Consider the following 12,564-nt stretch of genomic DNA (forward strand, 5'->3'; position numbering starts at 1 on the left):
AGGGCAGAAGTCCCGGGGTGGGGTAGGTTAGGAGGCAGGCTGCATCCACAGAGAGTATTATTTTGCAGGGGTCTGGGAACAGCCGGCCAGGTGTTTGTTCAAGTGCCGCGATCATCTAGTGTCTTTCTGGAACTCTGGGGGCACGGGAGGCTGTGGCCCAGTCTCCCTCCCCCACGGCCACAGCCTCCCATGCCCCCAGAGTTCCAGAAACACACTAGATGATCACGGCATTTGAACAAACACCTGCACCTAGCACCCTTGGGCTTAGGGGCTCTGCTGTTGCCCTGGCTGCTGCAAGCAAGTCCCAGGGAAGACAGGTGCTGTCCTTGCGCATGTCTTCTCCCGCCCATGTCATCACCCATGAGGGCCACGTCCTCACAGGAGCTCTTAGCCCAGCCCTGGCATTTTGCTGACCAGGCACTACAGCGGGGACTGCCTCTGTGCCTGGCCTAGTGCGAAACCATGTTTGTCCCCAGGTCAGTGTCCACCTTCAGGGCCTTGGCAGCCTCCACTCTGGTCCACAGTGCCCTCAGCACACCTCGTCTCAGGGGTCTGCCTCAGTGCGCTCGGGGGCCACCCTCCCCATGTCCAGCACAGGGCATCGGGTATGGGTGTGGGCTTCAGAGTTAGATGACCCGTTTGAATCCCAATCTTGCCACTTACTTGCCTGACCTTGGACATTTTTTTGGGGAGGGGTCTCACTGTGTCACCCAGGCTGGAGTGCAGTGGCACGATCATGGCTCATCGTAGCCTCAACCTCCTGGTCTCAGGCAATACTCCTCCTCAGACTACCAAGTAACTGGGACTACAAGTGTGTACCACAACACTTGGCTACTTTTGGGATTTTTTGTAAAGACAAGATTTCGCTATTTTGCCAGGCTGGTCTCGAACTCCAGGGCTCAAACGATCCTCCTGCCTCAGCCTCCCAAAGTGCTGGAATTACAGGCATGAGCCACCTCACCGAGCCTGGCCTCAGACACTTCTTGAAAGTCTCTTGAGCTTCAATGTTCTCATCTGTGAAGGGGGGAGATAATGATCTCTTCCTGTAAAGCTGGGGTGAGATGCAAATGAAGTGACCTGGTTAGTACACTGCCTGGTGTGTGCTAGGCACGTGGAGTTCTCCTGCCAATGACCCTCTCCGATGCTGACTTTTGTCTCAGGTAACAGGAACACCCTCGAAAGGCTTTGATGAGAAGGCATACCTGTCAGTCAAGCAGCTGAAGGCTGGAGAGGACCCCTACAGGCAGCATGCCTTCAACCAGCTGGAGAGTGACAAGCTGAGCCCAGACCGGCCCATCCGGGACACACGCCACTACAGGTACAGCTCCTGCAGTGTCCATGGGGAAAGAGAAGTGACAGGCCAAGGTCATTTCTCTTTCACTCGCAGCAATTCAGCCTGGTGATTTAGATGTCCGGGCCCCTCACTGTTGGCTGCTTTCTGACTCCTGTTTATGTCATTGACCTGCTGAGGCCTGAGAAGCTGAGGACACACCCAGCTGGGGCCAGCAGGCCTGCAGCGTGTCTGGCATCCCAGTGAGATGACCTGCAAGGGACCACGGGGAGGTTCTCTGTGGGTGAACCAGGGGTTCTCAGTGCCCTGCTGGTGGTGCCCGTGGTAGAGGGGCTCTGGCCCTCCGCAGTGCAAACAGTGGAGTGCTCTGCACCGCTCTTTTTTTTTTTTGAGTTGGAGTCTCACTCTGTCGCCCAGACTGGAGTGCAGTGGCCGCTCCCGGCCACCGCAGCCTTGCCTGCTGGGCTCTGGCGATCCTTCCGCCTCAGCCTTCCGAGTAGCCGGAATTACAGGCGCGCGCTACCACGCCCGGCTAATTTTTTGATTTTATTGTAGAGATGAGGTCTCTCTGCCCAGGCAGGTCTCGAACCCATGGGCTCAGGCAATCCACTCACCTCAGCCTCCCAAAGGTGCAGGATTACAGGCTGAGCCACCGAGCCCAGCTTTGCACTGCTCTTTTAATGTCCCTTTCCCTCCTTTCCTCCTGCCCCACCGCTCCACCTCCTCAGCATCCCCTGGAGGTGCTTCCAGTCTCTTTTTTTTTTTTAGTTGGTATCTTGCTCTGTTGCCCAGGCTAGAGTGCAGTGGCATAATCAATCACAGCTCACTGCAGCCTTGAGCTTCTGAGTGCAGACAATTTTCCTACCTCAACCTCTTGAGTAGCTGAAACTACAGGGAGGCACCACTATGCCTGCCTTTATTTTTTTGTAGAGACAAGGTCTATGCTATGTTGCCTAGACTGGTCTTGAGCTCCTGGGCTCAAGCAATCCTCCTGCCTGGGCCTCCCAAAGTGCTGGAATTACACGCATGAGCCACTCTGCCCGGCCTCTTCCTTGCTTGCACACACTGTTTCCTCTGCCTATACACACTGCCCCCCCCCACCTACGTCCCAGACGAGGACTTCTGGGGAAGTTCCTCTGCATCCCAGCTCGTTAGGCCCTCCTCTGTGCTCTGGGCAGACCTCTAGTGGAGGGAGCGGCCAGACGCCATTGGAGCACATCCCCCACTGTGCCTGCAGCTTCGTGCTCAGCGCTGGGCTGGATGCTTAACTGGTCCTGGCTCCGGGGTGGGCAATGATGACTTGGGTCGTGACCGCTTTTTCCTCCGAAGCGGCTATTCCACAGCACAAAGGATGTCTGAGATGAGGGTTCGGAGGGGACCTAGTTCTAGCACTCCGTGTCACACACAGAGGCAGGCCTGATCAAGCCCAGGGCCTTTCCGGTGTCCTGTGCAAGGTGAGCTGGAGGCAGGGCTGGCAGAGCCCCAGGCCTGGGCTTGCTGTCCTGTGACCCCAGCATCATCAGCATCCAGAGCCTTGTGTGCTACCGACTGCAGCAGCAATCCTGTTGGGCAGTGAGGCCCCACCAGGGCTAACGGCCATTTCTGGACTGAGAAATCCTTTCTTGGAAGTCCCAAGGCATGTCCCCGCATGTCCCCCAAGCTGTGACAAGGTCATGTCCATGCAGCTCCACTTGGAGACCTCTCACGGGCAGCCTGGCCATGCTGACCTTGTCCCCAGGGCCCAGAGGGTCTGCTGATCTGAATCTGAGGCTGGAGGGCTTGGCCTGGAGGCTCTTGTCCTCCCAGCCCATCCCCACCCTGCACCCTCTCGGCAGTCCCTGGGAAATGTTGGAGGAATTGCCCCAGGGACCATGACCATGTTAGATGAGACTCTAAATGCAGGCAATGGTGGGACAACAAGGGGCCGTGTGCTGCTCCTGGGCTGTCGGAAGGCCCAGGTGGGTCAGGGTGTGTGCGCACATGTGTGTGTATGTATGCCTGTGACTGTGTGTGCATGTGCATAGGTGCCTGCATGTGTGCAGTGTACACACGCACACACACACATGTGTGTGTGAGTGTGCCCATGTGTCTGCATGCATGCGCTTACATGTGCACACATGCATGCACATGCATATGTGTGTATGTTATGGATGTGAATAATTGTGTGTGTGGTGTGTGTGCATGTACATGTGTGCATGCATGTGCTGGCTTGGGGTCAGGCTCCCCTGTGGGGCCAGTGTGCTGCTCTGAGCTCATAGGATCTGCTGGACTCCCAGTGTCAGGCTGGTCTCTGGCCCAGCCCTCACTCCAGGCTGCCCTCCTGGAGGGGAGCTGAGGACCGTAAAGCACCTGAGACAAACTTACCAGGATCTCAGGGAAAGCCCACCAGCCCCAGACTCAACACGCAGGTATGGAACACAGCTCCTCAGGGGCTCTGGCTCCCGGAGCCAGAGCCAGACACACCCCATCCTCAGAGATACAAATCCCAGCGAAACATAGGGTGGAGAGGGCTGGAGGGTGGGGGGAGCTGGAGTCCATCCCCAGATGGGCTGTGGGTAGATTTGCCCCCTTTGGGGAGAGACTGGGCTCTCCAGATTCCCTCTTTCCTGGGCACCAGCTGGTTGGGGGACAAGGACAGAGAGCGGGTGCCCTGGAGGGCAGTGCTGAGATGCTGGGCGCCCTGGGGGTGTTGGCTTCTCCAGCACAGCTCCCCTCCCAGCCCACTCCTGCCCTCTACAACCAGCACAGGCCCTGGGAGAGCTTGGCTTCTCAGGGGCAGGAGAACGTTCCACCCCACTGCTCCCTTCACCCCTTTCCAGGAAAATTTCTGTATGGCCTCTCGAGGTTCCCCTGATGTGGGGCTCCCAGGCTGGGGGTGCTCCGCCTGTCTGACATGGGCCTGGGAGCCATGAGCCGCTATGGGTAGAATGAATGATAATGAGAACAGTTTCGGCTGGAATAGTCAGGGAGCGATTGCAATAAAGGAGATCATTCGGAAAGCCTCCACGGAGGCCACCTCCTGCCGCCAGAGTGGGGACAAGTGCATTTGCAGAGACAGAATGAGCCTGGGGAGGGTGGTTTCACCTCCATTTCCTGAGGAGCAGAGTTAGCAGACCCAAACGTGGTGTCTATTAGGGGCTGATGGGGTGGGAAACGACTGGTGTTTTCTCAGAGGCCTGTTTCCTCCAGGGGACCTCTGAGACCCCAGAGCAGCGAGGCTACCCCTAGCCCAGTGTCTGTGGCCAGCGGTCAGTGTCGGGTGTGGGGAGGAGTCCCCGGTAGCAGGGTGGGGTGATTTCTCTCCAGATCTCACTAAGTGTCCCGAGCTGCTGGGGGAAGAGAAAGAACAAGTCTCAGGGTGTCAGAGAACAGAAGATAGGGCTTCCTCTCGCATGCCATCCCAATTTTGCCTCATGTCCCTGCCATGTTGGGCAGGGGGTTCTGTCCTTTGGTCAGGACTGTGCCTGGGCCTGGTGTGGGCCTCTGTTGGGAAGGGAGCTTGGGCCTGGGAGCTCAGTCTGTGAGCTGCTGTCAGTGCTCCCTCTTCAACACCGGGTGGACACAGGGGTCTGGGTGCCCTGGTTTTTGGTGTAATCCCCCAGCCTGCCACTTCCCTTCGCAGGCCCCAACTGGGTGCCTCTGGGTATGCAGGGCAGGTCCTTTGGCCCAGCTTGGTGTGCCTTCTCGTCCCCCTGGAAGTATCCAGAGAGCAGTGGACTGGACCAAGAAAAGCCTAGTGCCTGTCCCGAGCAGGCCCACCCAGCCTCTGACCCCTGCTTTCTCCTCAGTTGCCCATCTGTGTCCTACTCCTTGGACCTGCCGGCCACCAGTGTCGTCATCACCTTCCACAACGAGGCCCGCTCCACTCTGCTGCGCACGGTCAAGAGGTGAGCCTGGCTGTGGCCCCTCATTCCAGCGGCACTGCTCCTGGGCTGGGGCTGTCTGAGGTGCCACTGGCAGGGGGGGCATTGGGAGCACATGCTGGGGCCAGACAGTGTGAGGCCAGTGGCACTGGAGGACAGCCTGTCCTTCTGAGAAGCTGGGGCTGTGAATCAAGGTCAGGAAGACCCCAGAAGTCCACCTGTTACAGAATCGCAGCGGTCACACTCAAGGCCAGGCAGAAAGGCAGGGAGTGCAGGGTCATGAGCAGAGGGAGGCAGGGCTGGGCACAGGGCCTTGGGGTGGAGGGCAGCCCAGCGGGTGTCTGTTAGCTGGTCAGAGGGAGGCAGCCTTCTGTCCTCCTAAGCGAGGGCTTGTGGTCAGGTTGAACCGCTCTCACCCAGCTCCTCAATGAACTTAGGCAGGGATGGGGCCTGAATAGGAGTGGCCAGGTCTTCCAGGGACTCAAGAAACCTGGGTCTCCTTTCCCAGGGAGTGAAAGGAGAAGAGTAAGGTAGGTGGGAGGGAGGGGGCCTCCTTGGGAACACTATGAGGCTGGAAGGAGCCTCACTAGCCCTCTGGGCTGGCTGGCTGGGGTTGTCCCTGGGCAGGGCTTGGGGAGCCCCAGGCCGCTCCAGCAGCTCATCTGGGGCGCACCCCCAATCTGAGGGGGGGCTCAAGTGCCTGAGGTCCCAGGCAGCAGGGTTGTCCGTCCCTGGAAGAGCCTAGAGCATGCTGCTTCTCGGCCACTGATCAGGGCCTGGGAAGCTTTCTAGCTGTTGTCCACGGTGGAGGTGCTGGCCCCAGACTGGGCGGCACAGGGAGGGGACAGTGCAGGTCAGCCCCTGAACCTGTGCTCCTTCTCTGTCCCTGCGGCTCCTCCAGTGTCCTGAACCGAACACCTGCCAACTTGATCCAGGAGATCATCTTAGTGGATGACTTCAGTTCAGATCGTAAGTACACACCTTCCTATTTGCCCCCCTACAGAGATACCCCTCTTCCCCAGAATGTGGGGCAAACAGGTCCTTTGGCTCAAGGGTGTCCTGGCTGCCACAGATGACCTCTCGGCCCTGCAGTGGGAATCCTGGTCTTTTCTAGGACCCCTCCCTGGCCCTGCTCCCTGGTACCAGAGGAGGGAACAGAAGAGTGGGTATTGCTCTGGGTGGGACACCGGTGAGATGGCATTTTTTAGAAACAGAAGCAACATCCGTCGCATCTTCAAGTGTAATGACTGCCAGGCGGGGGTACTGGATGGTACTGCTGCTGGTGTAGCCTCTCTCTGCCACTCCCTGGGCCGGGTGGGCTCTTCAGCCTGGCTGCGAGAGGGGCAGCCACTCCTCAGCCAGCAGTGATGGCCACGCCCCTCTGTCCTCCTAGGCCAGCCCCTTCCCCAGCAGGGCTGCCCCGGGCAGTTCCTGGGCAGCCCAGCCACCTGTAGTCAGCGCCCGTGTGCCAGTGACCTTGTCTTCCCTCTCCCCAGCGGAGGACTGTCTACTCCTGACCAGGATCCCCAAGGTCAAGTGCCTGCGCAACGACCGGCGGGAGGGTGAGTCCTCGGCCCCAGCCCTCCCCAGCGAGCCCCTATCGGTGCCGTCCTCTGCACCCCTGCAGCATGCCAGGCCAGCGGGCCCTCCACACTCCTGGTGGCTGGGACCAGGCCCTGCCGAGGACCCTCCCCCAGCCCGGCTCCACCCCACGCACGACACACCTGTAGGCAGCTCTCTCCATTTCTGGCCACCTCGGTGGTCTCCTGAGAAACGGGAGAAGGGCAATGCCCTTTCTGCATTGCAAGGGGTGGTTGAAATTAAGTGAGATGGGCTGCGTGGACAGGCTTTGAGAAAGTCACTGCCAAGTATAAGGCAGATGTGACCTCACTCACTTCCAACTGAGGGGCATGTGCAGGGACCTGAGAGGACCCAGAAGGAGTACAGAGCTGGGTGCGGTGGTGCACACCTGTGGTCCCAGCCACTTGAGAAGCTGAGGCGGGAGGATCTCTTGAGCCCAGGAGTGCAAGACCAGCGAGGGCAATATAGCAAGACCTTGTCTCTACAATCATGAAAAATTAACTGACTATGGTGGCTGTATTTCCTGCCACTCAGGAGGCTGCCGGGGGGAGGCTTGCCTGAGCCCAGGAGTCTGAGGCTGTGGTGAACTGTGATCATGTCACTGCACTCCAGCCTGGGCAACAGAGTAAAACCCTGTGTCTAAATAAGTAAATAGATACATGTTACGAAAATTTTTAAAAATTAAAAAAAAGTTCGCTGTGTGGCTCCCACCCTGGAAGGGCTTGCAACACAGTAACAGGCTGGGTGTAGGTCTGTGTGAAAAACACGGAGATGGGAGGAGAATTGGAGAAGTGGGTGGGTCCTCCAGGCAGGAGAGGGAGGGCCTCAACCAGCTGGGGGTACCATGAGACAGGCAAAGGGGGCGGGGGCAGGCCTGGCGTGGTGTGCACACATCACACGGACACCCTCCTGCGGCCCCCACCCTTGGGGCACCGTCTGGCCCACGTTCCCACATTCTCTCTCAAGTCCAGCCTTCAGAACAGCCCACAGCCTCCCCTTGCAGATCAGGAAAACTGGGGTTTAAGGAGGCTCAGGGATTTTTCCAGAGTGAATGGGGGTCAACCTCTGAACCCCCCTCTACTCATCCTGCCTTCCTGGGAGGGCCCAGACCTGCTCAGCAGGGGGAGATGACAGAAGGCCTGACAGGCAGGGACCATGAATCTTCTAGATAAGAAAACTCAGGCCCAGAGAGTTTGGATAACGTGCTCAAGGTGAGGGAAGGGGCTGGCACACAGACTCAAGCCTGTCTCCATCTAGAAGGTTCTCTCCACACTGCACCTGCAAGGGTGGCTGGAGGGGATGCTTGGAGGCGCCCAGTGGAAGAGGTTTTGCTTTTGGGTTCTCTGTCAGCACCCAACCACACCTCACTGCACCTCCCACCATCTGAACTGTGACCGCTTACCGGTGTCCCTGGAGCCCGGCGTCTGTCGTATAGAGGTCTCTTGGGGACGGCCCTGGAGTAATAGTGGCTGGTGGATGGACAAAAAGAGGAAAAGGAGGGAGAGAGAACTCAACAGGAGGACTCCCCAAGTCCAGGCACAGAGGAAGCCCGAGCCCCTGCAGGGGTCGGGGCCTGGAACCTTGGGGATGGTTGGCACAGTCCTGGTGCCGAGCCCTGTCTGTCCCTGATGCAGGGCTGATCCGGTCCCGAGTCCGCGGGGCAGACGTGGCGGCTGCTGCCATCCTCACCTTCCTGGACAGCCACTGTGAGGTGAACACAGAGTGGCTGCAGCCCATGCTGCAGCGGGTGAAGGAGGTGAGTCTTAGGGAGCAGGCATCCCTGGGGGTTGCGAGGGTGTGGAGGGTGGCCGTTGAAGCTGGGCAGGCACCAGAGGAGGCCCAAATACTCTGTGTCTCCTGTGGGGTACATGTGGTATGTGTCCCGCTGGTTGTCATGAGGATAAAGTTGGACAAAAGCCTGCGTGGGCTCTAGTTGCTCCTGTGCACAGGCATTGTTTTCTCCAGGAAGAGGCCAGTTCCTGTGCTGGGGGAGCCTCTGGCCAGGCTGGGAAACCCTGGAGTCAGGGAGGAAAGGAACTGTTCTTAGCGGGGAGAGAACAGGAGGGCACCCACCGTGTGCTGCAGTCCCCCAAACGGAGGATGAGGACATTAGCAGGAGAGGACGAGGCATTGCCACCCACCATGAAAAGAGAAATAACCCAGTTTAAAAACAGGCAGAGGACCTGTGTAGACATTTCTTCAAGGAAGATACACAAATGGCCAGTGAGCCCATGAAAAGATGCTCACCGTCTTTAATCGTCAGGAAATGCAAGACAAAAACCACAGTGGATGGCTCTCACCAAAGTCTGACAATAGCAAATGCTGGTGAGGATGTGGAGACACAGGAGCTTTGTGCATTGCCAGTGGGAATTAAAATAGCACAGCCACGTTGGAAAGCAGCCTGGCAGCTCCTCGAAAGTTTAAACATAAATTGATGGCAAGGGACAGTGGCTCATGCTTGTAATCCCAGCACTTTGGGAGGCCAAAGCAGGAGGATTGCTTGAGCCCAGGTGTTCAAGATCAACCTGGGCAACATAGCGAAACCTCATCTCTGCAAAAAAGCAAAATGTTAGCAGGGTGTGGTGGCGTGCACCTGTTGTCCCAGCTACTCAGGAGGGTGAGGTGAGAGGGTTACTGAGGCCAGGAGGTTGAGGCTATAGTGAGCCATGATTGTGCCACTACATTCCAGCCTGGGGGAGAGAGTGAGACCCCGACTAAAAAAAAAAAAAAAAAAAAAAACTAGACTAAAAATAAAACTGGCTGGGTGTGGTGACTTAAGCCTGTAATCCCAGCACTTTGGGAGGCTGAGGTGAGAGGATTGGCTGAGCCCAGGGGTTTGAGACCAGCCTGGGCAACTTGGTGAGACCTCATCTCTACAATATATCAAAAAATTAGCCAAGTGTGGTAGCATGCTCCTGTAGTTCCAGCTATTTGGAAGGATGAGGTGGAAGGATCGCCTGAGCCCAGCAGGTCAAGGCTGCGGTGGCTGTGAGCGTGCCACTGCACTCCAGCCTGGGTGACAGAGTGAAATAAAATAAAAATAAAAAAAAACAACTAAAACTAAAAACAGTTCAAACTGGCAACAGAAGAGCCACCTCAGACAGTGTGGCAATAGCAGCTTAAAAAGGGAAGAAATCCTTCGGCCTGCAACAGCCAGGGAAGGCTTCATAGAGGAGGTGAGATCCCAGCACACGGGTAAGCACAAGGGAGCCAGGAGGAAACTTCCAGGAACTCTGGGGGTGGTGACACAGGCAGCCCCTGGGAGCCTGCCCAGGCTTGGGGTGGTCCTAGTGCACCGCCCCCGTGTCTCAGGGAGGCCTCCTTGGGCCTCCTCCCACCAAGGTGCCCAGGCCTCACACCCTTTGGCTTCCCTCCTAGGACCACACCCGTGTCGTGAGTCCCATCATCGACGTCATCAGTCTGGATAACTTTGCCTACCTTGCAGCGTCTGCTGACCTGCGCGGAGGTGGGTCCTGCTGGTGGGGGGAGGGTCTAGACCCAAAAGGAGGTGGGTGCGGGCAGGCCAAACCCCTGCGTTGTACTCCCCCTAGCTGTGCCAGAATCTCTCATTCTCCCACACCTGCCACCTCCAAAGAGAAGATGAGAGGGGGTAGGGTGGCCTTGGGGCTGGGGACAGGGGCCAGAGGGGGCCGTTGTGGGCGTGTCAACAGCAGCCCTAGGCCATCTCTCACCTCTCCCTCCCTCTCGGCCTTGATGAGCTCCTCCCAAATGCTACTGGCCCAGGGACCACGGCCACAGTCCGGCAGAAGGTTCTGACTCGGCAATTGTCATGGGGGTGGGGAGGGGGTGCCTTTAGGCTGTAATGCTTCTTGAACCCCTCAGACATGGACAAGCCCTGGCCTGCAATACGGTGACCACGAGCCACATCTGACTGTTGAACTCCTGATGTGTGGCTCGTCTTATAAAGTGACTAACTGGAGTTGGGGTATGCTGTGAGCGTAGGCACACCCGGGTTCCAAGACTTGGTGTGAGAGAATATACAATGTCCCACTGGCAATTTTTGCATATTGATGACATGCTGAAATGATAGTATTTTGGAGATATTACATTACAATATTGTATTCCATATTCAATATTAATTTCATATGTTCTCTTTTCTGATGTGGTTATTAGAACATTTAAAATGACATATGTGGCCAGGCATGGTGGCTCACGCCTGTAATTCCAACACTTTGGAAGGCCGAGGTGGGAGGATTGTTTGAGACCAGGAGTCTGAGACCAGTCTGAGACATAGCAAGAAAACATCTCTAAGAAAAATTAATAATTAAAAAAAAACAACTGGGCATGGTGGTATGTGCCTGTCGTCTTAGCTACTTGGGAAGCCTATGAGTCTAAGGCTGCAGTGAGCTATGATTGCACCACTGCACTCTAGCCTGGGCGACAGAGCAAGACCATGTTTCTAAAAAATAAATAAACAAAATGAAATAACATACAAGAGGGGAACCAGGAGGGAAACAGGAATTATTTTTTTGGAGGACAGGCCCCTTGTAGTACAGGCCTCCCCCATGAGGTAAGTGTTCCAGGAACCCATCAGGATCTGTGTACCAGCTAGCATTGTTGTGAGAGGCTGCATTCGACTTCAGTGAATTTTTTTAGAGATTCTTTCAACACATTTGCCCATTTCATGATGGGTGATTTACGAGCGCACCTGCCCACACCACACTGAGTGTTCAGCAGTTTTTGACCAACAACCACATGATCCCCATGCCTCACCCTCCCTATTCACCCTATCTTGCTCTGAGCAACTTCTTTTTTGTTTCCTGGATGAAAAAAGTCCCTGATGTGGAAAAGGTGAAACAAAAAATGGCAGAAGCACTAAGAGGCATCAAAATTAATAAGTTTGAAAACTGTTTTGAAATGTGGTACATATACACAATGGAATATTATAAAGAAGGACAAACATATGGACTTCGCAGCCACTTGGATGGATTTAGAGTCGATCATTTTCAGTGATCTATCACAGAAACAAAGAACAGAGTACCATATGTTTTCACTCATAAGCAGACTTTGAACAATTATTATAATACTATAGGAAAGGGATTGGCAGTCGTAGGAAACTGTCAGAGGAGAGGGGGTGGGATTGGCAGTTGAGGGAAACTGCCAGGGGAGGGAGGGGCACACCTCATCAACAAGGGTACCTGTATAATCAACGTTTGTATAGATAACCCCGAATTGTACCCCCACATATTTATAATAAAAAATAAAAATAAAATAAAATGAATTTAAAAAAAAAGAAAATTGTTTTGAGCAGTGAAAAAAAGCATCTCGATAGGTGTATTGCATTCAACGGAGAGAGAGTCCTTTGAAAGAGACTGATGCTTAAACATGTAAGAATAAATACATGGTTTTCATAAATATATTCCAGGGTTTTTTGGGTCCCCCCCTTGTATATGGCTTATGTGTGTGGCTTGTATTGTATTTCTTTTAGGCTGTTCAGTACAGCAAACAATAGCTGCATTTGGCTCTTTAAATGTAAATGAATTAAAATTAAACAAAAGGTAAAATTCCATTCCTCAGTGGCCTACTCCACATTTCAAGTACTCAATAGCCACATGAGGTTAGCGGCCGCCCTGTTGGCCAGTGCAGATGCAGACGTTTCATCCCCACAGAGGGTTTTGTTGTACAGTGCTGCTATGGAGAGCCTGTGGCTGGGGGCTCCTGGCCATGATGGGCCTCCTCTTTGGGGTCTGGATCCCCACCACACGGACCCACCATTGGTTAGATCTTTGGGCTGGATGGGATTCTGAAGGGAGCCAGGCATCTTGCCTTCAGGAAGTCACCTCAGGGCCTTTGCACTTGCTGTTGCCC

At 55.4% G+C, this 12,564-nt stretch overlaps 1 protein-coding gene across 1 annotated transcript in view; it reads left to right on the forward strand.

Annotated features, from left to right (window-relative positions):
* GALNT16 (polypeptide N-acetylgalactosaminyltransferase 16) overlaps window positions 1–12,564 on the forward strand; it is a 46,148-nt gene that overhangs the window by 7,244 nt on the left and 26,340 nt on the right. The window contains exons 2-8 of the mRNA XM_008049011.2: window positions 477–605; window positions 1,161–1,318; window positions 5,080–5,178; window positions 6,056–6,123; window positions 6,651–6,716; window positions 8,370–8,491; window positions 10,114–10,201. Coding sequence (XP_008047202.2) covers window positions 477–605; window positions 1,161–1,318; window positions 5,080–5,178; window positions 6,056–6,123; window positions 6,651–6,716; window positions 8,370–8,491; window positions 10,114–10,201 — 730 coding nt within the window. The remainder of the gene's footprint in view (window positions 1–476; window positions 606–1,160; window positions 1,319–5,079; window positions 5,179–6,055; window positions 6,124–6,650; window positions 6,717–8,369; window positions 8,492–10,113; window positions 10,202–12,564) is intronic.

This window comes from Carlito syrichta, unplaced genomic scaffold, assembly GCF_000164805.1.
Source record: "Carlito syrichta isolate Samal-C Ts95f unplaced genomic scaffold, Tarsius_syrichta-2.0.1 Scaffold130433, whole genome shotgun sequence".
NCBI classification, from domain to species: domain Eukaryota; kingdom Metazoa; phylum Chordata; class Mammalia; order Primates; family Tarsiidae; genus Carlito; species Carlito syrichta.